Below are 26,975 nucleotides of genomic sequence, written 5' to 3'. Positions count from 1 at the left end.
ATGGGGTTGAAAACTTACAGCTATTTACCATAAGAGAAAAGATTTGAGTGAATGGTCGTCAGCTGACATTCATCCTAAAGCCAGATTCAGAACTAAATGTTTTAGTTAGGATAAATGACAGAGGTGCTGGTTAGTCAACAAAAGGATGGACGGGGTATTAGGACTATCTTGTACCTCACTGGTACAAATTGGCATAATTATTCTCTAATTGTATTTTGAGAGAAAAGTTTCATTTTAACAGGAAGGGTGATGTGTAGGAGGAGCTAAGGTAGGAGGAGTACTGAGAGGAAGAAAAGGAGTAAGAAGAGGAGAAGGAGGAGAGGAGAAGCTAGGTGATGAAAGAGAGAAAGAGGGGGGAGACAGGGAGGCAGATATTCATGTATCTCCACCAGTCAAAGATAGTTGTTATATCTAGGTTGGTCAGTGGGTTACACCTCTGATTGAACAATTCCAAACTTATAACGCTTATGATTAACATTATTTTTAAAAAAATGTATAAATGCAAAAAGGAAAAGGGGGCATGGGATAGGGGTTTTCTAAGGGGGGGAATGGGGAAAGGGGATGGCATCTGAAGTGTAAATAAAATATCTAATTAAAAAAAAATCTGATTTCCGAGGAATCACCAGACTGATTTCCAAAGTGGTTGTACCAGCTTGCAATCTCACCAGCAATGCAGAAGTATTCCTTTTTTTCCACATCTGCCAGCATCTGCTGTCACCTGAGTTTTTTATTTCAGCATTCTGACTGATATGTGGTGGAATCTCAGGGTTGTTTTCATTTGCATTTCCCTGATGACTAAGGATGTTGAACATTTCATTAAGTGCTTCTCTTCCATTCGAGATTCCTCGGTTGAGAATTTTTTGTTTAGCTCTTTACCCCCATTTGTTAATAGGGTTTGTTTTGGGTTCCTTGGAATTCTAACTTCTTGAGATCTTTGATATTGATATTAGCCTTCTATCTGATGTATCATGGGTAAAAATCTTTTCCCAATGTGTAGGTTGCATTTTGCCCTGATGACAGTGTCCTTTGCCTTACAGAAGCTCTTCAATTTTATGATATCCCATTTGTCTATAGTTAATATTAGAGAGGTCCATTGGTGTTCTTTTCAGAAAATTTTCCCTTGTGCTGATATGTTTGAGGATATTTCCCAATTTCTCTTCTAATAAATGCAGTATATCTGGTTTTATTTGAAGGTCTTTGATCAACTTGTACATGAGCTTTGTACACAGAGATTAGAACAGGTCAATCTGCATTCTTCTACATGCTGACCACCATTTAAACCAGTACCATTTGTTGAAAATGTTTTTTTAACTGGATGGTTTTAGCTCCTTTGTCAAAGATCAATTGACCATAGGTGTGTGGGTTCATTTCTGGGTCTTCAGTTTTATTTTATTGATTTACTTGTTTTGTCTTTGTGCCAATACCATTTGGTTTTTTATCACTATTGCTCTGTAGTACAGTTTGAGGTCAGATGATTATTACCCCAGAAGCTTTTTTATTATTAAAAATAGTTTTTGATATACTTGGTTTTTTGTTGTTCCAAATGAATTTGAGAATTGCTTTTTCTATATCTGTGAAGAACTGAATTGGAATTTTGATAGCGATTGCATTGAATGTGTAGATTGCTTTGGTAAGATGGCCATTTTTGCTTTGTTTATCCTGACAATCCATGAGTGTCATAGATCTTTCCATCTTTGGAGGTCTTCTTCAGTTTCTTTCTTCAGCGACTTGAAGTTCTTATCATACAGATTTTTCACTTGCTTGCTTAATTTCAAGCAAAGATAGTTCATATTTTTGTGACTATTGTACAGGGTGTCATTTTTAAATTAGTTTTCAGCCCATTTATTCTTTGAGTAGAGGAGGACTACTGTTTTCTTTGAGTTAATTTTGTATCCAATCACTTTTCTTAAGTTGTTTATCAGGTTTAGGAGTTAACTGGTGAAATTTTTAGGATGACTTAAGTATAGCATCTGCCAGTAGTGATATTTTAACATATTTCTTTTCAATTTATATCACTTTGACCTCCTTTTGTTGTCTAACTACTCTGGCTAGAATTTTGAGTACTATATTGAATAGTTAGGGAGTGAATGGTCAGCCTGTCTAATCCCCACTTTTAGTGGGATTGCTTCAAGTTTCTCTCTATCTAGTTTGATGTTGACTACTAGTTTGCTGTATATTGCTTTACTATGTTTAGGTATGGACCTCAAATTCCTGATCTTTCCAAGGCTTTTACCATGAGGGGGTGTTGAATTTTGTTTAATGATTTTTCAACATCTAATGACATTATCATGGTTTTTTTTCTTTGAGTTTGTTTATATAGTGGATTATGTTAATGGATTTTCATATATTGAACCATCCATGTATAACTAGAATGAAGCCTACTTGGTCATGATAAATGATTGTTTTGGTTTGTTCTTGGATTCTGTTTGCAAGAATTTTATTGAGTATTTTTGCATCAATATTCATAAGGGAAAATTGTCTGAAGTTCTCTTTCTTTGTTTGTGTCTTTGTGTGGTTTTGGTATCAATATAACTATGGCTTTATAGAATGAATTAGGTAATGGTCCTTCAATTTCTATGTTGTGGAAAATTTTAAAAAGTATAGGTATTAGGTCTTCTTTGACAGTCTGATAGAATTCTGCACTAAAACCATCTAGTCTTAGGCTTTTGGTTGGAAGACTTTAATGACTACTTTTACTTTGTTAGGGGACACGGGAGTGTTTATGTAGTTTATCTGATCCTGATTAAACTTTAGGACCTTGTACCTGTCTAAGAAATTATCCATTTCATCCAGATAACCAGTTTTGTTGAGTACTGATAGGCCTTTGTAGTAGGATCTGATAATTTTTTTAAAAAATTTCTTTGGTTTCTATTGTTATATCTTCCTTTTCATTTCTGATTTTATTAATTTGGATACTGTCTCTGTGCCTCTGGATAGTCTGGCTAAGGGTTTATCTATCTTATTGATTTTTCTCAAAAAATCAGCTCCTGGTTTTGTTGATTCTTTGTATAGTTCTCTTTGTTTCTACGTGGTTGATTTCATCCATGAGTTTGATTCTTTCCTGCTGTCTAACCCCCCTGGGTGTATTTGCTACTTATTGTTCTAGAGCATTCAGATGTGCTGTTAAGCTGCTAGTGTATTCTCTCTCCAATTTTTTATGGAAGCACTCATAGCTATGTGTTTTCCTCTTATCATTGCTTTTATTGTGTTTCATAATTTTGGGTATTTTGCGCCTTAATTTTTGTTAAATTTAAAAGCATTTGACTTCTTTCTTTATTTCTTCCCTAAGTAAATTATCATTGAGAGAGAGAGTTGTTCATCTTTCATGTTTATATGGGCTGTCTGTTGTTTGTTGTTGTTGTTGGGGACAAGACTTATTCTGTAGTGATCTGATAGAATGCATGGGATTATTTAAATCTTGTACCTTTGAGGCTTGTTTTGTGACTGATTTCATGGTCATTTTTGGAGAAGGTATAATGAGGTGCTGAGGAGAAGGTATATTCTTTTGTTTTAGGATAAAATATTCTATAGATATTTGTTAAATCTGTTTGGTTCATACCTACTGTTAGTTTCATTATGTCTCTGTTTATTTTCTTTTGTCCATTGATGAGAATGGGTTGTTGAAGTCTTTTACTGTTATTCCATGAGGTACAATGTGTGCTTTGCCCTTCAGTGAAGTTTCTTTTATGAATGTGGGTGAGCTAGCATTTGGGGCATTAATGTTCTGAATTGAGAGGTCATCCTGATGTATTTTTCCTTTGTTGATGTGTCCTGGATTTCTTGGATGTTTTGGGTTAAGAGCTTTTTGCATTTTTTCATTTTCTTTGACTGTTATGTTAATGTTTTCTGTGATGTCTTCTCTTGAGATTCTGTCTTCTACCCCTTGTATTCTGTTGGTGATGCCTGCATCTATGACTCCTGATCTCTTTCCTAGGTTTTCTATCTCTAGGATTGTCTCTCTTTCTGATTTCTCTATTGTTTTTATTTTTATTTTTATTTCCTGGATGGTTGTGTTCAATTTCTTCACCTATTTCACTGTGTTTCCCTGTGTGTCTGTGGTTCACACATAGGCGTGGGTCCTGTTGGGCTGTCTTGTGAGTCCTGCGTGTCTGTCATGGTTCAGGGAGGCAGAAGCATGGGAATCTGACTGAGTTTACTTCACACAGCACTAGGGCAAATGCTGGGCTATGAGAAGCCACCGAGCTCCACTCTGGGCCTAGGGAGATCTCAGTCTGAGACCCTGCAGGAGCAGAGCTCTTGGGTTGGGGGGTCTCTGGATCAAGGTGGCTGACTGGGAGACCAGTGGTCTCAGCCCTTGGGCACCCAGACACTGTTGGGAGGCCACAGAAGGACTGAGATGGGGGCTATGGGCTGGACCAGCCCACAGCCAAGAGGGGTGAGGAAGAGAAGCTCCGGCAGCACCCCATGGGGTAGTGAGACTCTTGATAGCAGTAGCTCGTTTGGCTGGGTCATGGCTGGCTCAGCTAGCTTGCTTGAGTTGGTGGCTGGAACACAGAGAGTTCCTCAGTGGGAGAACAGAGGTCCTCAGTGGGAGATTAGACAGCGGCTCAGTAGTTGAAGGCCCCCTCCATGGTTCTCCATGGTGGGCCCAAGTACGAGAGGAAGTTCATGGTTTTAAAAGGTTTATTGTCATGGCAGAAAGTAGATGAAGCTGTACCCCATGTTCTCAGGATGCGCCTGAGGTTAAATATCTTTTGCAAGGAAGAGGGTCTGAAGGGAAATGCTTAATTGGCTATGCCCTCTGGCCTTTAGGTATCTCATTAATATGGAGATCTCTTGAAGCTCTGAGGCCTGTAGTCACAACCTCTACCTGTGCTACCTGTGCTATGTGACCTAAGGCCACAAAACTTTCTTTGGGAGGAGCTGTGGACAAGTGAAAGGAGCCAGGGCCCAGGAGCAAGGCCAAACACCTACCATCCCATTAGGGTATTATCCGGGTTTGAGGCCTGTGCTCACTAGGTACCCAGCTGCCTCTCACAGCTCATGACCCCACATTTCCCTATATTTCTTTAAGAGATTTATGTGTTTTCTCTTTAAGGAACTCTACCTGTTTATATGTACTCTCATGTAAATCTTTAAGGGAGTTATCTATGTTTTTCTTTAAGTCCTCAATTTTCCTCATGAGATGTGATTTTAAATCAGAATCTTGCTTTTCAGGTGTGTTGGGGCATCCAGGGCTTGCTGTGGTGGGAGAACTGCATTCTGATGATGCCAAGTAGCCTTGGTTTCTGTTGCCTATGTTCTTGTGCTTGCTTCTCCACATCTGCTTATCTCTCGTGTAGCTGGTCTTGCTGTCTCTAACAGAAGCTTGTTCCTCCTATGAGCTGATAAGTTTGTGGTCTTAGGTGTGTCAGCACTTCTGGAAGACCAGCTCTCTCTGGGTGGGATTTGGGTTTGGATAGCTGTACACAGGTTCAGCTATGGGGCACAGATGGGAACCAGAAGGACCATGTCTGCACATGGTTTCTGGGTCCTGTGGCTCCAGGAGGGACCCATTTGAGTCAAGTCGTAGGGCAGGAGTTGTGGTCTCATCTGTGATCTTAGGAGGTTTGTCAGCACTTCTGGGAGACCAGCTGTCTCCAGGCAGAATTGGGGCAGAGATAGTTGTGGCAAAGGGTCAGCTCAAGGGTGCAGAAGGAAGCTGGAAGGTGATTTCTTGATTTTAAAATTTTTCCTTGGTTTCTATTGTTATGTCTCTATGATTGTTTCTGATTTTATTTATCTGGATACTGTCTCTTGCCTTTAAGTATGTTGGCTAAGTGTTTTTCTATCTTGTTATTTTTTCATGAACTAGATTTTGGCTTTTATGATTTTATGTATTGTCTTCTTTGATTCCAATTGGTTTATTTTATCTCCAAGTTTGACTGTTTCCTGCCTTCTACTCTTCTTTAGTGTGTTTGCTTCTTTGTGTTCTAGTTCTTTAAGGCATACTGTTAAGCAGCTAGTATAGGATCTCTCCAATTTCCTTATGAAGAAAGATAATGCTATACTTTTTCCTATTAAAAGTGCCTGTAAGTTTGTGTATGCTGTGTTTTATGTTCATTGAGTTCCAGAAAAATCTTAATTTCTTCCTTTATTTCTTTCCTGACCAAGTTAGCTTTGAGTAGAGAGTTGTACAGTTTCCATGAGTATGTGGGCTTCCGATTCTGTTCCTGTTGTTGTTCTTGTTGTTGTTGCTGCTACTGAAGTGTGGCCTTTGTCCATGATGATTTGATAGAATGCATGGGATTATTTCCCAATAAAAAAGACATAGGCTAACAGACTGAATATGTAAACAGGTTCCAGTATTCTTCTGCCTACAAGAAATATACTTCAATGGCAAATACAGACATTACCTCAGAGTATAAATCTGGAAAATAATTTCCAAGAAGATAATCCCGAGAAACAAGCTAGACTAGCCAATCTAGTATCCAATAAAATAGACTTTTTAAACCAAGAGTTATCAAAAAGAGAGGAGGAAGGATATGTCATACACATTAAAAATATCCACCAAGATGAACTCTCAATTCTGAACATCTATGCTCCAAATGAAAGGGCAGCCATATTCACGAATGAAACTTTACTAAAGTTCAAAACACACACTGAACCTTACACAATAATAATGGAAGATTTCCACACTCCTCTTACCAAAGTACAGGCTATTGAAACAAACAAAACAGAGATACAATAAAACTCACAGAACCTATGAACCCAATGGATTTAACAGATATCTACAGAACATTACACTTCAAAACAAAGGAATATAGCTTCTCACCACCTCATTGAACCTTCTCTAATATTGATCATACAATCAGAAACAAAACAAGTGTCGGGCAGTGGTGGCACACAACTTTAATCCCAGCACTTGGGAAGCAGAGGCAGGTGAATTTCTGAGTTTGAGGCCAGACTGGTCTACAGAGTGAGTTCCAGGACAGCCAGGGCTACACAGAGAAACCCTGTCTCAAAAAACAACAAACAAACAAACAAACAAACAAAAGAAACAAAACAAGTCTTAATAGATACAAAGAGATTGAAATAATTCCAGATATCATGAATACTGGGGTTCAATTTACACCCATGTCCCTGGTTACTAGGGACCTCTGTGGAGACAGGCATACTATGAGGTATCTAGAGTTAGGTATGCTGCTCTGCCCCTGGGTGTAGGTGGAAGTGGAGGTGGGGGTGGGGGTGGGGGTGGGAGTGGAGGTGGAGGTGGAGACTGGAAGGAAGATGGGGCTCAGGTAAAGCAGGATAGATTCCACTTCTGCTGGGCTCTGCGAGGGTCCCAGCTGGCACGGGTATTAAAGTGAAAGTCTCACTGGTGTCTTAAGTAATAGCAGACCTCCCGGAAGGCAGGCAGGCTTTGGGGTCCAGTGTCTGGTTCACCATTTTGCTTGGGTCAGAATATTTATATTCTGAAGGTCAGAAATATTTATAAACATAAAGGATATTTTCAGTTTGTACCCATTTTCTACTAATTTATCTCTATAGTCTGCTACCCATATAGATCTATATTTTGTGAAAAAGTAGCATCAAGTAAATGGTCAAATGTTAAATTCTTTTTTTTCCTGAAAAGTCATCTTTTTCATTTTCTCCCTATCCTATTTTCACTAAATTTTAAGAGTTTTCACAATATAAAGTGTACAAAATGTATAGCAAACTATAATTAAACTCAGCATTTTGACAGTTTTATTTATTTCTATGATCCTACATAATTCATCACATTACCAAGTGTGCAATGAGCAAACTTACATTGATAAATATGATACTTATTAAGCATTTTATTTATTATGTATTTTAATAAATATTTATTTTTTTCAAAAAATTCTCAATTCTGTCATAGTTATATTTATTATTATACAATGGTTTATAAATAGAAATTTAAAGAAAATGATCAAATCTGGGTTGTTGGTTTATCCACATTGTTATCAATGCTTTCTTTTCAGAGGTTTGCAGTCCTACCATGTATATATTACCTCTTATATTATATCTTGAAGTGATTGACATTCGGTGATCCAATTCTCTCAAATTATGTTCAAGTCAGAACTCAACATTCTAAGTTTATCACATCAGTCTTCACAGTCTATCCCACCTAGAAATTATTAGTCCATTCAGACTGCTATGATTAAAGGGGAGTTATATGTATTCTGTTAATCAAGAGGCTGAGTTTATTATCTTCACAATATTTTCTTTAATATTCAGAGAGAAAAGGAAAGGATGGTTCTTCATGTCTACTTATCAAAAACACACTTTGATCTTGGCAGTGGTTGTAATAAACTACAGCATTAACAGCACTACATAAGAGTCGTCTTCCTCTACACCATCACCAGTATGTGTGACCTAATCCATTGAACAATAGCATTAAAACTCAGGAGATTTGATTGCTCACTGTGCTTATAAAATGGTTTTTCCCGACAATGAAATTTGGCAAATATTCTCAAAATATTCTGATCATTGGAGTTTTTCTTTTAGCATGCTACTGTGCTTTTAGATTCTACCAACTTCACACAAACTAGAGTGAACTGAGGGGAAGAAGACACAACTGAGAAATTTGCTATTATGTGTGTGTTGTGAAGTCTAGGTAGGTGGTCCTGGGTCATATAAAGAAGTAAGCAACTCAAGCCATGGAGCGCAATCTAAAAATTAGCATTTCTCTTTGCATTCTACTTTAATCCTTTCTTCCATATTTCTACCTTGAGTTCTTGATTAGACTTCCTTCAGTCATTAAATATAAACATAAGATGAAATAAACTATTTTCTGTCTGTTATTCTTGTTCATGGACTTTCTCATAGCAGCACAAATGGAAATCTGACATTTTTCTTTAAAAAGAAACTCTAATTTTATTTCCATTGTTTTGGGAAACTGATAACTAGCTCCTGTAACTGCACTTTGTATATTAATTGTTTAATAGGTGAATAGTGTACAATGGCTTTTCATATCCATCAGGTGTTCCTTTTTGTCTCTGACTTCTTTTTATGACTGGACACAAGTGTTTCAGTTTTCAGTCTTACTATGTGTTCAGAATTGATGTTTCTGTGATTTATAAATCTAATTACAAACTCTGCTTCCAAAAAGGTTCTTCATGTGTTGTGTAGCTTGATGTTTTCCTTTTAATTATTCAATATAATTTAGGATAATTTTACAAAGGGCAAGGAAAATATTTAAGAAGCAGTTTTCATGTGTCACATTTTGTATTTCCAAACATCTCATGAAAAATGTGCTCTTTCTAGTGGAAGTTTCACATGTCTCCATAAAAAAAAAAAATCACATGATTCTAATGTATGGGAGTAGGTGCTTCCTCCTGATTCACAGAACTGACTGTCTTTTTAAATAGTGAAGACCTGTTATTTTGACTCTTTTTTCTTTACAACACATTTTGCCTGAGCAGAACCTCAATTAGATTTCTAGCTTAATCTGATTAAACCTAGCACTATGTCCTGCCATGTGGTCAGTTCTACCTGAATGCATCAGTTCACATCCATTCATTCACTCCTGTGTTCCACTGATGAATGTCCTGTCTTTGCTTTCTTCTTCCCAGCATCCCCTACTCTTTCCCAGAAGTTCCACCCTCAGCTTACTGTCCAGCTCTGGTTATCAGGTATTTATACCATCCATTATACAACAGAGGAAGGACAAATATTTACAAAATATGAGACTGGTGATGTAATATAGAAATCACAGTACCAAGATCTGGATAGCAGGTTAGCACATAGTTCTTGGCCCATTTAGCAATCAAAAATGGAATATACAGAGAAGCAACATAGAGACATGCCACCAAGCCTGATCCTACTCAGTATATCCATAACAACTCAGATGTTGATTTTCTATCTCTGTTCTTAGACAATGTTTTCATAAGAACTCAATTATTAGTTTTCTATTTCTATAAGAAATGTAATTGATATTTTCTTGTAATTCCTTATTACACTTTCCTATTTCTGCTTGTGAGAATATATATATACATAAGTACACATATGCACATATGCACATATACACAAATACACATATACACATATATATGTAAACATATATACATGTGTGTATATATTTATAATACTATATTTATTACTATGTACTCACACTATATTTATATTTTTATAAGTAGTATCATAAATTAATACTGTACTATAATATATATTATGTCATATGTTATATTAATATAATACAGAAATATATTATATTTATAGTATATAATGATACTTATATCTAGTAGTATACAGTATAATATATGTATAATACATATACATATTTCATCATATGTAAAAGAGATAACACATAATTTTTTTACTCAAAAAGTTGGCATTTTAGGTTGGTAAGGCTCTGTGCAGAATCTTATTCATCCTTGGCTTGCCAGCCTGTTAATTTAATAACTCTGGGGATCCATTTTCAGTTTCAAGTCATGTACTTTGGCTGCCAACCTGTTGATATAGTTAGAGTGCATTGCTTATGATAATGTATATTCCATGACAGGTAAGGAAAGCTTTTTGTCAAAACAGCCTAAGACAGGCTCAGTCTGGTTTATACAATAAAAAGGGGGGCCATGTCGAGAGCTTTGAGGGATACCTGGCAGGAATCTGACAGTGGCCAAGGACAAGGAAGTGGACTGAAGGCAGGAATCTGGCATTAGGCTGGAATAAAGAAATAATTTCAGGCAAAAATCTAAACCCTAGGCTAGAACAAAGAAATTTCAGGCAGAAATCTAAATCTTAGGCTAGAACAAAGAAGTAATTATAGGCCAAAGTCTAAATCTTAAGGTAGAACAAAGAAGTAGGCTTCAGGCATGAAAATGAGTTAGGGTTAGGACAGGGAAGTAGGCTCAGATATTTTGGTCATCCTGACAAGCCCTTAGAAATAATGATCACAGGAGTGATCACAGGACTCTGTTTATTGTCTTGCATGTTTTTTTTATTATCTGGGTTTATTGCCTTGCTTGTTTCTTGACTATTTGCATCTATTGTATTGCTAGCTCCTCAACCTAGAACTGACCTTAATACTTGCATGTAATTTAAACAGTATAAAGGCAAAAAGGGAAGAGGAGGGATGGAATATGTGATTAATGGGAAGAGGAATAGGGAAGGGGGATGGCATCTGAAATGTAAATAAATAAAATATCAAATTTAAAAATTAAAAAACAACAAAACAAAATAAACAACTTAATAAATATTAGAAGACAAAACAGGTTGGCATTTAATCATGATAAAAAATAAATGTTGTATTTCAAGCCTTTGAACTACAATAGCATGTTCATTTGATTTGCATTGAATTTGTAAATCATATTTGGCTGTATTGATGTGTTAAAAAATTTAACTGGTACTTTTGAATAGTCTTCATCTTGTAAAAAAATGTGGTATCATTTTATCTTTATACTTATGAAAATTTTTAACTATTTATACAATCACTATAGTTATTCTTATGTTAATTACTACTCTAAGAAATTGTCTCAATTTACCAAATAATATTGATTTTTATTGTAAAGACAATTTACTATAAAGACACTGACTCGTTAAGGATATATCTTAGATGTCAGAGTACTTGCCAAATATGCTCAAGACATGGGGTTTTCTCCCCATAAAAAGATAAATCTTACATAGCAGTATACATTCCAAGTATGTAAAATGCATAGTATTTTTTCCCAGCACTGTTCAAACTGTCTATGAATCATATGCCAGCAACCATAGCATGTGGGATATATATCATATATATATCATTCGGGTGAAGATAGATAGATAGATAGATAGATAGATAGATAGATAGATAGATAATCAATTTAAGTCCTCATATATCATCAATTTAAGTCCTCATCACCTGAATGTTAATTTGAGATATCCAAAGTTATACATATGAATTACTCTAAGGCAAAAAAAAAAACCAGTTGAGATAGGTGAATTGATTTCTTTGTTTGCTTCTTTGTACTTTTCAAGACTTTCCTTTCATTTTATTTTTCTATATAAAAAAAGGTTTTGGCTTATAAAATCTATGCTTTCTTTTTCATTATTTTCCTTTTCTTTTACATGAAATAACTATATATGCAACAGAATTGAAATTCAAGTGATATAACAATCGTGGTATTAGATTATGCTTTTATACTCCATGTAGTTTTAAAGTGAAAACTCACAAGTCAGATACTTTAGGCATCTTTATTATACAACATGCAAATTCTGTCAGATAGAGTGAGGGGAGAGGAGAATGTGTCATGGTACAGCAGATTCTTGTGAATTGTTTTCACAACAGTATCATAACAGTGACTACATCTTTGTATGAATATGAAATATGAAAAGAATGTGGGTTTTTCTAATTCAGACTAACTGTTATTAAATTCAAGCATTCAGAGAGGATGTAATGTCTATATATGAACAAAAACATGCCATGATTTTAGGTACCAAGCATTCCTTTCAGCTAAAATAGATTTTCCAACGTTCAGTGATATGGTAGTTATGTTATTCAAAACATAATAAGGCTCTAGAATATTTTTCTATATAATCTACATTTTTCAATGTCATATCATTCACTGTAACATTTTATTAAACTCATCGTGCTATTCTATTACTCATCTCTTAGATTTCCTGATTGAAACACTCCCTTGTCATTCTCTCCCATGCCATCTCATCCACGGCCATTAATCTTTTGCATATTCATGGCATGCTTTTCTTTTTTCTTTTTTTTGTTGTTGTTTGGGTTTTTCTTTCATTTTTTTTAATTGGATATTACATTTACATTTTAGATTTTATCCCCTTACCCCATTTCCCCCACCTCCTATCCCATCCCCACTCCTCATATTTCTATGAGGATGTGCCCCTACCTACCCCCCACTCCCACCTCCCCACCCTTGAATTCCCCCCTCACTCGGTGTTCAGCTTTCCTGGGACCAAGGATCTCCTCTCCCACCTATGCATGACAAGGCCATCTTCCCCTACATGTACAGATGGAGTCATGGGTCCCTCCCTATGTGCTCCCAGGCTGGTGGTTTAGACCATGGGGAGCTCTGGTTGGTTGGTATTGTGGCTCTCCTCATGGTGCCACAAACACTTTCTGCTCCTTCATTCTCTTTCTTTAGGGAAGTTTTCTTCTATAATTTTGTTGAAGATATTTACTGGCCCTTTAAGTTGGGAGTCTTCACCTTCATCTATACCTATTATCTTTAGGTTTGGCCTTCTCATTGTGTCCTGGATTTTCTGGATGTTTTGGGTTAGGAACTTTTTGCATTTTGCATTTTCTTTGACAGTTATGTCAATGTTTTCCATGGTATCTTCTGCACATGAGATTCTCTCCTCTATCTCTTGTATTCTGTTGGTGATACTTGTGTATATGACTCGTGATCTTTCCTAGGTTTTCTATCTCCAGCGTAGTCTCTCTTTGTGATTTCTTTATTGTTTCTACTTCCATTTTTAGATCTTGGATGGATGTATTTAATTCCTTCATCTGTTTGGTTGTGTTTTCTTGCAATTCTTTAAGGGATTTTCATGTTTCCTCTTTAAGGGCTTCTACCTGTTTACCTGTGTTCTCCTCAAATTCTTTGAGAGTGTTATTTATGTCCTTCTTAAAGTCCTCTATCATCATCATGAGAAGTGATTTTTATTCTGAATCCTGCTTTTTCATTGTGATGGGGTATTCAGGGTTTGCTATGCTGTGAGAACTGGGTTCTGAGGATGTCAAGTAACTTTGGTTTCTGTTGCTTATGTTCTTGCACTTGCCTTTTGCCATCTGGTTAGCTCTAGTGCTACCTGCACTCACTGGTTTTGACTGGGGACTGTCTTTCCAGTTATCTTGCTTTTGTCAGAACTCCTCTGGGTCCAGATCTCTCTGTGATTCTGTGATCCTGAACTCCAGCTGCTCTGAGTACAGTGGCTCCTCTAGGATGTCTCAGGATATGGTGTCTCCAAGGTAGCAGACCAGCTAGGTGTCTGCTGCTCTGGGTGCAGTGTCTGCTCTAGGATGTCTCAGATTAAGGTGTTTTCCTGGGAGCAGAGCAGGTAACTGTTTGCTGCTCTGAGTGTAGTGGCTCCTCTAGGATGTCTCAGGATATGATGTCCACTGCTCTGAGTTCAGTTGTTTCTCTAGGATGTCTCAGGATAAGGTGTCTTCAAGGGAGCAGACCAGTTGGGTGTCTGTCCCAGCCACAAGGACCAGACGAGGGCCCAGAAGGGGAGTGGTATTCTTCAGGGGTGGGTTTTAGGTGCCTGGTGGGTCTTGAGCACTCCCTGCTCTTAGTTGTAGCTCTGGGGTGTAGTGCAGTGGGCAACTGTTCTTACCTGCTGCTCTGAGGTCAGTAGCCTCTCTAGGATGTCTTGGGATAAGGTGTTCACATGGGAGCAGGCCAGCTGGGTGTCTGCCCCAACCACAAGGCAGGTGTCTACTCCAGCCACAAGGCCATGCTTTTCTATAGTTAATTTTTACTGAATGTATGTGTACATATAACAGTTATATAACTATGACCTACTTAGTAAATTGGATAATTAACTGGGTGTTCATCTCTAAAAATGACCATTTCCCATCCTTTCAGTAGCATTTATTTGCCTGTATAACTTGAGTGTATGTCTGAGTCTCTGTGAGGATCTTCCTCTTGTTGAAGCAGGTCTACTATTATTTTCATAGTTGAATTGTTTTATTGGCAATCACATATTTGGGGTATTATATTTGTATCTTTTCTGATAGTAATAGGACACACAGTATCACAAGTGTCTTGATTATTTGACTCTTACAACTTTTTGGCCTAACTTCCACAAAGTCCCCCAAGGTTAGTAGAAGATGTGTGGTTGATTTTTTAAGTTTCTTTGGGCACCAATCAGTATCACTCATTCTACTTTGACCCATTAAATTATACTGTAGTCATCATCAGTTACAAACAAAAAAAGTATTTTGTGAGTTATAGGAGGTACACTTATCTGTGGGTATAAGGAAAATATTTAGAATGAAGTTCTCCCAACTTTTAATATTGTAGGAGACTACATATGAATACACTGTTTCAACATTGTGGACATTGAAAAGCTGTGTCTGGTTTTTTTTACACATAAATGCCAAGGAATTAATTTCCTTCCTAATGATTATTTCCGACATGATACAAAATAATATGACATTTAATGAAGCAAATAAAATGTCTTTATATGAACATGCATTTTAGGTCCTGAAAGAAAAAACAATTTGAAAAATTATCAATAATGAAGGCTTTTTTTAAACATCACATCTTGAAAGTATAATTGTTTGCCTCCATTTATGTATAGTTTTTGACTTCCAAAGTATATGCTATATTCTTCAATAGAAGCCATCGGTTTATAAAGGAAGAGATAAGTGAGGAATATGAGTTTAGATTCACAGAGCCCTCATCACACTGGGAATGGCAATGTCCAGTTACAGTGGAAGTACTCTTACAAGGATATGGGAAGATGATACCGAAAAATTCCCAAAGGCCCTCCTGGCATGTGTAGGAATGACAACATAGATAGATAATTTGAAGAAGGCTGAAAAATATTAGAGAATTTATCAGGCACAGTTATGAATAAGCATTAATATGTGTACTCCAAAATATATGTATATCTACACACACCAGAAACAGAAATCCTAACCCAGAGCATACACAAAGACAATATCTGATACATATGCAAGTGCATAAAAGGCAACTGTTTCCACAAATAGATTCAATTCAATAAGTGAGCTCTTTCACTGTATAATACTGTATCTCAAAAACTTGGTTGCTTAATAGAGACAATGGTATTTCATGATTTTTTTCGCTGGAAGATCAGAAGATAGGACATTTGTGACAAATTCCAACCTTATTCATGGGTAAAACTATGCTGTTTGGACATCACAAGGTAAAAGAAATCATGTTCACCTTTTGTCTATAATTAATAAGTATGTCATTTGAGTATCTCATAAACTAGAAATGGCATAGCACAACATTCTAATTGAAACCATTTACTGGTAGAAATAAAAGTTTATGGTATGAAAACAGAAGCTTTAGACTGTAGAAACCATTGCACTAGTTTTTAGATATGATAATGTTCCCCTTCTGAATGCTGTAATACTTCTTTGCAGTATTCGACCCTATAACTACCAGCTTGTTTTGGCCATGATATTTGCCATCGATGAGATCAACAGAAACTCCCATATTTTGCCAAACACCTCTCTGGGACTTGAAGTATATAATCTCCCACATTTTGAAAGGAATGTTCTGAAGAGTGTGTTCTACTGGCTCACAGGTTTGAGCATTTTCATCCCTAATTACAGCTGCAGAAAAGAGAGCAAATCAGCTGCTACACTTACTGGAATATCATTGAAAACATCTGAACTCATTGGGAGAGTGTTGGATCTTTACAGATTTCCTCAGGTGGGTGATGTTTAGTCATGTAGCTTTTCTCACATTAAGCTGTGTGCAAAACAGAAGGGGAAATTGTAATTACTTAACTAGAGAAGAGCAACTACAGAGACAGGCAAAGACACATCCATGTATTTAATTTTCAAATGCAGAAAAGAGGATAAAAGTGTAGAGAGTAGTTTGAAACCTTGCGACCCTTCTGTAATTTTTGGGAAACTCTCAGCAAGTGAAATGTCAGTTTGAGAAGTACTGATTACTTTTTTATCTCTGTCACTACAATCTGTTATTTAAGACTAAGACTGTTTTTTACTGCAATTCTTCTCCTATTTAAAATACTATAATCTTTTTAGCTCACTTTTGGGCCTTTTGAACATAATCTGAATGACCGAAGCCAGTTTCCAACTCTGTACCAGGTGGCCCCCAAAGACACATCTCTGATCCATGGCATTGCCTCTTTGTTGCTTCATTTCAACTGGACCTGGGTGGGACTCTTCCTCATAGATGACCACAAAGGTACTCAGTTTCTATCAGACTTGAGAAAGGAGATGGACAGAAATAGACTCTGCATAGCTTTTGTAGAAACACTGACAGTCATGGGGGAATCATTATATTATATCTACTTCCACGCTCAGGTACGTATTCTGGAATCATCAGCAAATGTAGTTGTCATTTATGGAGACATTGCTTTTTTATTGAATACAGTAGTAAATGGATGGAACAAGCATATGACAAGAAAAGTTTGGGTCATGAACTCAAAATGGAGTGGACAAAACTTTCACAAATATAACATGTTAGATTTATTCCATGGTAGTCTGACTTTTTTACCTCATCATGGGGAGATTTTTGGTTTCACACAATTTATTCAGGAAGCCACGCCTACCAAGTACCCAGAAGATATTTATCTTCATTTCTTTTGGAATTGGTTTTTCAATTGCTCATTTTTGGATTCTAGTTGCAAAATCTTTAAAAACTGTTTACCAAATGCCTCCTTGGAATTGTTGCCAGGAAATATTTTTGACATGGTCATGACTGAAGAGAGTTATAATATATATAATGCTGTGTATGCAGTGGCCCAAAGTCTCCAAGAGATGACTCTCAATAAAGTTCAAGTTGAACCACAGGCAAATAAAGATAGAAGTACATTATTCCCCTGGCAGGTAATATTTCTTTCATTGTATTGTAACATCACAAATGTGACACCAGCTGCTGTAAATGTTCTCAAACTAGTTATTGTAGATTCCAGTTTTTATGTCAAGAAAGTGTATGAGGTACTATACATTAAAGAGATTATACATGAATGCACACTGATGTCTATGTACATGATGAGTGGGCTATTGGGAGTTTTCATTTAAAATAGTAATTCTGACTTTGATTACAACAGCAGCAATATTTCTCTTGGTAATGCCTCAATAGGAATATCCATCTTTCCTGTTCATTTCTCACAAAAAGAGTAAAACTACATACCAAATATCCCTGTGCACTACTAGAATTGTTGTGGCCCCTAAAAACCCTTGACTGTCCACCAAACTCAAGAAATCTTATGTTTCACACTCAGAATATGAAAAATTATGAAAATAGAAGAAGGTATCTAGCTTTCATAGAAGATGAGATTTGTTTGCTCTGTATCCTTTGATCGTTTGATAATGCTTGGGTTACTAAATTTTCTGAAACAGGCATTTATTTTACCAAATAGTAGTTATTACCTACTGAGCATTCCTTGGTTGAACACCATGGACACTTAATTTAAAACAGCATTAACATAAATTACTTTCAGGAAATAACTTCTTATTTGTAGTTCTGTTATGGCTCTTTGACTCCAAATTTATCAAAGGATTTCACATATGTTTTAGCTTCACCCTTTTCTGAAGAACATTCAAGTGAAAAATTCTGTTGGTGATCATGTGTTTCTGGATGGGAAGCAAAAGGCAGATACAGAGTATGATATTAATAACTTTTGGAATTTCCCAAAATGTCTTTCACTATTTGTGAAAGTGGGGACATTTTCTCCAAGTGCTCCCAAGGGGCAACAACTGTTGATATCAGAAGATATGATTCAATGGCCCATAGGATTTGCAGAGGTAGGTGTGTTTATTATTTAAAAGATTCTAATGCATGTAAATAACAAATCTATGCTTCTGGATTGCACAACCATTGATTGTTCATTTGGGCACCATCGATATACCAATAACTATCCATATAAGAAATTTTACTGATTGGTTATTCTGGTAGATGTGTTTCCAAATATTTTCTGATTATCTATTTTTTATTCAAAATCAGGATATGGATTAATAGTTTGTCACAATTTTGTCACAAAACATCAGACAAGATGTTTTAGTTAATTTTAGATGTTTTAGATGTTTAGATGTTTTCACTACTTGACATAATATAGAGTTACTGGAAACAAGGAGTCTTCATAAAAAAATATTTACAAACTTTTTGACTAAAGACAAACCTGTCATGCACTGTCCTCATAAAGGATTGACATAGAGGGGTCAGTAAAATGTGAGTCGTAGGAGATGTTTGTTAGATTTTTTTAATGTTTTTTCACTGTTTTCACAGTTTTCCACTGTTAAATCCTGTCCTTATTTCTGTTGATAATAAATGGTGAGTTAGATAATTAAGATAAAAGAAACCTTTCTGCAGATACTTTGCTATTGGCATGCTGTTTTATCACAATAAAGGAAATCCTAAGTAATACAACCAGCTTAGACAGTTATGGTCATTATTAAAAGCCTTTTGCTTATATGCTTATGGCCGACAAAACAGCAAAGTGAAATAGTGTCCATTTTCATCCACCTGTCTGGTTAGAAATATGTAGTTGACAAAATTAATGGAAGCAAAGAAGAATTTTGTTTTAAAATCACAGTTTCAGAGTAACACCCATCATATCACAGAAACATGACAGCACCAAGTTTAGGAAAGTAGGAAGATTTCATCCAAAATCAGGAAAAAAGGAGTGATAACTTCTACTGACCCACTTCTCATTTGACTCAGATGCTAAACATAATAGCAGATACGTTGGCATATCATCAAAACTTATCTAATGGAATGCAGGAAACACATCTCAGAATGCCCAAATAATTGTTTTATGGTGAATGTGGTGGTTTGAATATGCTTTGCCCAGGGAGTGTACTATTAGTAGGTGTGGCATTGTTGGAGTAGGTGTAACCTTTCTGGAGGAAGTGTGTCATTGTAGGCATGGGATTTAAGACCCTCTCTTGTCCTAACTACTTGAAAGTTAGTCCTCTCCTAACAGCTTTCAGTTAAACATGAAGAACTGTCAGCTCCTCCTGTACCATGTGTGCCTAGACTCTTTCATGTTCCTACCTTGATGATAATGGACTGAACCTCTGAATTTGTAGGCCATTTCTAATTACATGTTGTCCTTATAAGAATTGTCCTGATCATAGTGTCTGTTAACAGCAGTAAAACCACAACTAAGACAGTGACAGCAATTCATATCAAGCTTATAGTACAAATCACAGACACACATCAATAAGTGTCTTTTGTGCAGACATGAATCTCAAGGGCAGGATCAGTCTATAGTCCCGACATGTCCTCCTTAAACATTTTTCCCAGTGACCTAACTTACATCTTCTTTGTCCTTTGTTTTAAAAATCTCTACTAATCTTAAAGATTTTATAGTATTAGGACATATCTTTAGAAAGAATGAACTTTGTAGGTCATGTCAAATAGGAAATATGGGGTAACACAGGAAATACCTCAATTTTAAAACATAAAATTTAATTAATAAATGTTATATTCTGAAATACATCAGTTAAGCTGACTTAAATAAATAGCGAGGCATTTTGTATTTTGTATTAAATATTTTTTTCCAGATTCCCCAGTCTGTCTGCAATGAGAACTGCAGTCCTGGATCCAAGAATGTCATCCTGGAGGGCAGGCCTTCCTGTTGCTTCGACTGCATACCTTGCCCAGAAAATGAGATTTCCAATATGACAGGTGAATAAAAAAAATTTTTTTTAAGAAACCAGAAAAAGCTAATCTAAAGGGATAAAAGTATGGATATGAACCTCGTAGACAGTTCTTTACTTCAATTAGTGATTTAAATCTTTTGCCTATACTTTCTCTTGAAATAACATACAATTCATTCAAATTTTTGATCCATTGTTGTTGTTAGGAGGCCTTGTTGCCTCCTAAATCCACTTTCACAGAGAAGAGATGAAAGTTTCATTTTAGCATAGAATTTAATTGACAATATGCCAAGTATAATCTCTTCATAATTTTGAAACAAAATTTCTATCACAGTTATCATTCTGGGTGATTTCAGCCTCACTATCATAATTCCATTACAACCTTGATTCACTCAGGTGGCCAGGAAAGTTTTTTTCCCCCAGAAAATTGTTTTCTGTTTGTTTTTTATTGTATGGTGTAATTACACTTATAAATTAACTTACTTACAAGATTTACTGCCAGGACATCTCCACAACAATGTAAAAATGAAACAAAAGGTTATACAATGAACTTAAGGTATTGTGAACAATCTGTTAAACAAAGGCACTAATAAACTTATGGGATATAATTGAAACCAGTATCCAAATTTTGAACAGTATCTCATGAACTTACTCATATTCTTCCATCAACCATTAATAAATTAGAAATTTAATATTTATACATCTACTAATGAAATTGAAAGTATAATTATATAATATCTGAATTTTTATTATATTGGCAGCAAAGTTGGTGCTGTTTTCAATGTTTAAAATATGTGATATTACTCATTAAATCAATGACCAAATTCCAATAGTGTATTAACAATCTTATTACAACTATTGGAAACAAAATCATAATGTGAAATAAAGTCATTTTACTGCTTTTGAAATGAGAAAAGCTGGCCCATGACCATCCATTTCAGGTTGCTAAAGTGAATATGCCATGACCATCCATTTCAGGTTGCTAAAGTGAATATGCCAAGCTCTGCTGCTCACAACAGTGACCACATGCTAGGACAATGACAGCAATAATAATGAGTTCCATGCAAATATGGGCAAGATTGAAATCTGTGTCAAAATAAGTTCAAGAAACATAAGAAAGTCACAAGGTAATTATAATCAGAGGTTGTACACTAATCACGGTGTCAGTCCATGTTGAATAGGAAAGAAACCTAGAGATAGCAGGTTATTATTAGTCACTGTTTTTTATAATATAATTTTTTTTTCTTTGTTTGTTGGATATTTTATGTACATTTCAGACGCTATCCCCTTTTCCCATCCCCCCCCCTTTGCGGTAAATCTCTTGCCCATAGGGAGTCCATAGAATAACGACACAAGTCAATAAGTATCAAATGAATGCTGCATGCCTAGATTGGGCAGATTTACCATTAAACTACACTATTTCCCCGGCTAAGAGAGCTCTTAACAACTTGCGGTTTCCTAGGTCAAGGCCTTCTTCATCTTCTCTCTCTCTCTCTCTCTCTCTCTCTCTCTCTCTCTCTCTCTCTCTCTCTCTCCCAACTGCCCTCTCCCTCGGCCAACTGCCAACTCCGCGCCGCCTTCTCTCTCCCGGCTCCTCGGCTCTCCTCGTCTTCTCCCTTTTTCTGCCTCTGGCTCCTCCCACTCCTCTTCTACTGCCCAATCACTGGCTGTAGCCTTTATTTAACAAATTTGATTGGACAGAAGGTTTACAAGATTCACTCCTCCTTTGCAGCCCCTCCCAGGAGTAGAGTTACCATGACAACAAGAGGCTAGGGCTATCCACCACATTTCCCCCTTTTTGTCCAATAATAAAAAAAAATTTTTTCTTTTCACATATTAATTGAACACTAACTATATTACCATGTTGTGTTTGTTAAAGTACAAGATAAACCTAACACCCAGTCCATCATTTTTGTTAACTAAATAGAACCTTTGCCATCTCTCTCAATTAAAAATCTTAGTTCTGAACCTGGCTTATGTCCTGTCTTCAAAATGAATAGCATCTGAAAATCATCTTCTCAAAGTAAATAGCCTGGGTTGGCTGTGAGATTATAAATCTTCAACCCCATCAGAAATCCAGGACAACTAGTTAATTAAAGATATGGGAAGCACAAAGCATGGCTTCTAAAACTCAGCCAATTTAAATAGACCACTGAACATCTAGACAGTTCCTTATTTCAAAACGTTGGAGCATCTGGTCTTCAGCCTTCTGGCCCAGGAATCATCTGACAGACCTAGTAATGCAGAATTACTAAGGGCTGATCACTCTGTCTTGGCAGATATAATCAGTCGACTATTCTGCAAGTGTGTTTCTTTTTTGCACACTATTTTGTCTGTAGATTAAAAGAGGGAATTCTTGCCTAGTGGCTGTCATACCACAACTGGTGTAACTCCAAAGATGCTCAATTTCTTCTTAGAATCCAAGACTGGGAAGCTGTCAGGATCAGATAAGTCTCCAATAAAATAAATGTTTATATATGAATGTTTGTAATGTCAATTCTATGGATTTCTGACGTTTTTGAAAATCAACTATGTAAGGCAATCTGAACAGTTGTCTGTTAATTCCTTTCCACTAATTTTTTTTTGATTAAAAAGGACTGGGTCTAAGCCTTGTATTTCTAAATAAGATATATAGGTACAATGCCTACATGAGAGTAATATATTAATATAAATTCCATATCAATGTAAGAGATTATAATTTCAACCTTGTAATTATTATAAAGATTTCTTACCAATGTAAGATATACCTATTTTTTTAAAACTGGGTCTAAGCTTTGTATTTCTGTATGAGTTATACAGGCACAATGCCTATATAAGAGTAAAATATTAATCCCACTTAATTCCTGAGATTTAGCTCTCTAATTCCCTTCCTGTCTGAAGCTACATTTGTAAAGTATTCCTTAAATTACAACACATGTATAATTTACAAAGTAACCAGAACCATCCACCCCAACATAAGGAACTGGGGCGATGATCTCCTTTTGTCTGCTTCCAGCTGAATTGGGGTGAAGAATTCCCATCTGGGGGCCCAAAGGGAAACAGGAAAATTGGCTTAGTCAAAGGAGAGCTAGCTGGTATCATTTGCCTTGAAGTCACTGTGTACTGAGAAAGTTCATAGCAAAGCTGACACCATAACTGTTACAGTCAGAAAGGCTGGACAGGCAAGCTAGCTGTTCTGGAAAAGTTCTGGAAGCAAGTCCTTAAAAGAAGTGGCTTCGATGCAGTTGCAGTAGAATCAAGCACGAAGCTGAAATAGGAGGTCCTAGAGACTCAGAATCCCCGAGTATAAATCATGCTAGGGCTGAGTTTCTCTTCTTTCATCCTGTAACATATAAAACTTAAAAGCAACAGGTAGTTTTATAAAAACATTCACGTGGAACATGTAGGGCACACAGCTTTGTCAATGAAGATCAATAAAGAAAGGCCACTGCCCTCTTCAGGTTAGTTTGATTACTTAATCAAACTATATATAACTTATATACATGCCCTCATAAAGGATGGCATGTATTAGGTCATGAGAAATTATTACCCAATTAAATGTTCTTGGCTTTGTATTGACATTTTAGTCCCAGCCAGTTAAGTCCATATAAGAGATATAACACCATATATACATCACCCATTTGGTTGGTTGAGTTAGTCTCCCTTTTCTTCTGTGTTGACTAGTGCTTCAGGGGGTCTCTCTTTGTCATTTCTGATCTTTATCATTTTGGAAGGAACCCACAGCTTTTCTTTTCCTGTGGAAACATAAGCATAACCTCTCCCCCAGCGTAATACATTTCCCACTTTCCATTCTGACGTCATAATATCCTTAATATAAACAGGTTGATTTAGTTCAGAAGTTTTTTCCACCATCCAATGTCTCTCAGCAGCTGTGGAGTTTTGTTCATTAGCATTTAAAAAATTTAAAGTTGGTGTCTTGGTAGCAATGGCTCTTTGGGCTAGAACTAAATTGTCGGCCTCTACCATATGTTGTTTATGAACAGCTTGGACAGTGTGAGACTGCCTTAAATAACGTTTCTTAACAAATTTTAAATTTTTATTAGGAGCCTGATGAATTTCATGATTAAACATTGACACTGAGGGGATATTAATCTGGGTTTTCCACTGTTGTAATAGATCTCTTCCCCATAAGTTAATGGCTATATCAGCCACGTATGGCCTCAATTTTCCTAGCTGACCTTCTGGTCCTATACATTTAAGCCATCTGGTGCTTTGTTTTATTTTGGATAAAGTTCCAAGTCCTTGAAACTGGATGTCTACTTCATGAAGTGGCCAACCTTCAGGCCAAGAATTTGGAGAAATAACAGTGACATCTGCTCCAGTGTCAACCATCCCCTCAATCTCAATATTATTCACTAGTATTCTTAGTTTTGGTCTTTGATCTTCTATAGAAGTTTGCCAAAATATTTGCTTTTGACTCCCTGTGAGGCCTTCTGAATTGTCTATAAAACCTTCCTCAGCCTTATCTGGTCTTACAACATTTGTTTTTGAAGCAGTGACATTTAATTTTCCTGGGAAAGAGAACTCTTTTTGTCTGGCATTGGGGCCTGCAAGAGGACCCCCTGGAAGTTTTTTGGCAGGGTATTGCCCCATCTGTCTGTTGTTGCTCTACATTCCCTGGTCAGATGCCGGCCTTTGCCACATCTTTGACATATTCCAGAAGGCCTAGGCCCCCATTTTGTATTATTTTGATTTGTCCTGTAGTCATTTCTGAGACGACCCCATTTACCACAATTAAAACATTTGAAATCTTGGGTCATCTCTAGGTTTCTAGTTGCAGTTTTTCCTATTACTGACATATCAGCTGAGTGAGATCCAACATCAGCTGTGTATCTAATCCATTCATCTATTGATGCTTACCTTGCTCTCAGTGGTCTGATTACTTCCTTGCACTCAACAGTTGCATTTTCAAAGGCTAAAGACTCAATTATTGCCTTTCTTGCTACTGAATCTGATATACTCCTTTCGACAGCTGAGGTTAGCCTTTGTAAAAAGTCAGGGAAGGTTTCTTTTGGCCCTTGTATGACTTGAGTAAATGGTTCAAGTCTCTTCCCGGATTCTGCAACTTTGTCCCAGGCATTTAAGGCTGACAATCTACACAATGCCAGAGTTTCTTCATCATATACAGCCTGCATCTCTATTTCAGCAAAATAACCTTCACCAAGCAGTTGGTCTATGGAAATCTCTCTTCCTCTGGCTCTATTTTGTCGTGCTATCTCCCTCGCCTCATCTCTCCACCATGCAACCCATTGTAAATTTGCGGCAGGTTCTAATATAGCTCTTGCCATATCTTTCCAGTCTTGGGGGATTATTCTATTTTTAATAGCCCAAGAAGTCAGAATTTGTTTAACAAATGGTGAGTGCATACCAAAATTAGTGACACTCTCCTTAAATTTTCTCAGATCTAACACATCCACAGGTTGCCATTCAAATTCCTCATAACCCTGTGGGTAAACAACATTTGGAGGTCTTTGTTGTACCGTAACCGGATAGACCAAGGTGTGTTTTCTAATAACTCTTGGTTGACTTTCTCTATTTACTTCTGTCTTAACCTCAGTATTTTCCTCAGCTGGAAAATTAAATTCCTCCCTTAAGGTTTGTATACATGCTTCATATGTTTTTTTATATTGTAATTGTTTCCATTCCTCATTATTTTCTATCTGTTTCTCCATCTGATCTGTGAGCTGTTGTATGCTCTGTTTGATCATCTTTTCTAGCTCCTGTAACTTCTGTTCTAAGCCCTGCTTCCATTCCTTATTATTTTCTGTCTGTTTATCCATCTGATCTGTGAGCTGTTGCATGCTCTGTTCGATCATCTTTTCTAAGGCAAAGAATTTTTTATCTAGAGCTCTGTCTTTTGAGAAGACATCGAATATCAAAAAAATAAATATAGTAATACTGATAAATAATGAAGTGTTCCCTAAGTTGATTTCTGTCAAACCATTTGAAATATCATCATATAATGCCCAAAAGATATCCATTGTTTTTGTCATCCTTAAGTATCAAAATATGTTTCTTTTTTTTATATTAAAAAATTATCTGGTCTGGAGCCCTCAATTCACTGTTTCTACCTGAAAACTACCTCGCAGGCAGTTGTGTTCTAGGATCAGCAGTCCCTCGTTACAATTTGTTACTATAACCTTTCTATTTATCTGTTTGGCTCTCTTGACTCAGAGCAGCCTGCAATTTACTCCTCGCAACCTTAAAACCTTTTACATCTATTTACATCTATTTATCTGTGTCTATTCACCTTTTTTTATTTAATTTTTTAATTTTTTAATTTAAATGACCTACTGGTCTGGCTACAATAACTTTTGTTTCACTGTTGAATTTTCGGAAGACCCTTCTTTCAGTTTTCACAGGGCAGTGAGCAAGCCCAGCTGTAAGCTGAGTGCTGCTCCTGACCTTGGCCGTTGGGGAAGTTTTTGTACTTTGTAACCTTTCTTTTGTTCTTTTGTCTCAAGTTAGTTGAGTTCTAAATAATACGTTGGGCGCCAATTTTTTGCGGTAAATCTCTTGCCCATAGGGAGTCCATAGAATAACGACACAAGTCAATAAGTATCAAATGAATGCTGCATGCCTAGATTGGGCAGATTTACCATTAAACTACACTATTTCCCCGGCTAAGAGAGCTCTTAACAACTTGCGGTTTCCTAGGTCAAGGCCTCCTTCGTCTTCTCTCTCTCTCTCTCTCTCTCTCTCTCTCTCTCTCTCTCTCTCTCTCGACCAACTG

The 26,975-nt window shown here is 36.5% G+C and overlaps 1 protein-coding gene across 1 annotated transcript in view; it reads left to right on the top strand.

Moving 5' to 3' along the window:
* Window positions 1-26,975, top strand: part of LOC143435652 (vomeronasal type-2 receptor 116-like) — a 69,034-nt gene that overhangs the window by 25,115 nt on the left and 16,944 nt on the right. The window contains exons 2-5 of the mRNA XM_076919167.1: window positions 16,028-16,319; window positions 16,658-17,464; window positions 18,158-18,385; window positions 20,147-20,270. Coding sequence (XP_076775282.1) covers window positions 16,028-16,319; window positions 16,658-17,464; window positions 18,158-18,385; window positions 20,147-20,270 — 1,451 coding nt within the window. The remainder of the gene's footprint in view (window positions 1-16,027; window positions 16,320-16,657; window positions 17,465-18,157; window positions 18,386-20,146; window positions 20,271-26,975) is intronic.

The sequence above is a fragment of the Arvicanthis niloticus genome, chromosome 22 (assembly GCF_011762505.2).
Source record: "Arvicanthis niloticus isolate mArvNil1 chromosome 22, mArvNil1.pat.X, whole genome shotgun sequence".
Classification (NCBI taxonomy): Eukaryota; Metazoa; Chordata; class Mammalia; order Rodentia; family Muridae; genus Arvicanthis; species Arvicanthis niloticus.
Note: the sequence above shows the minus strand (reverse complement) of the source record. Positions and strands in the feature narration are given on the sequence as shown.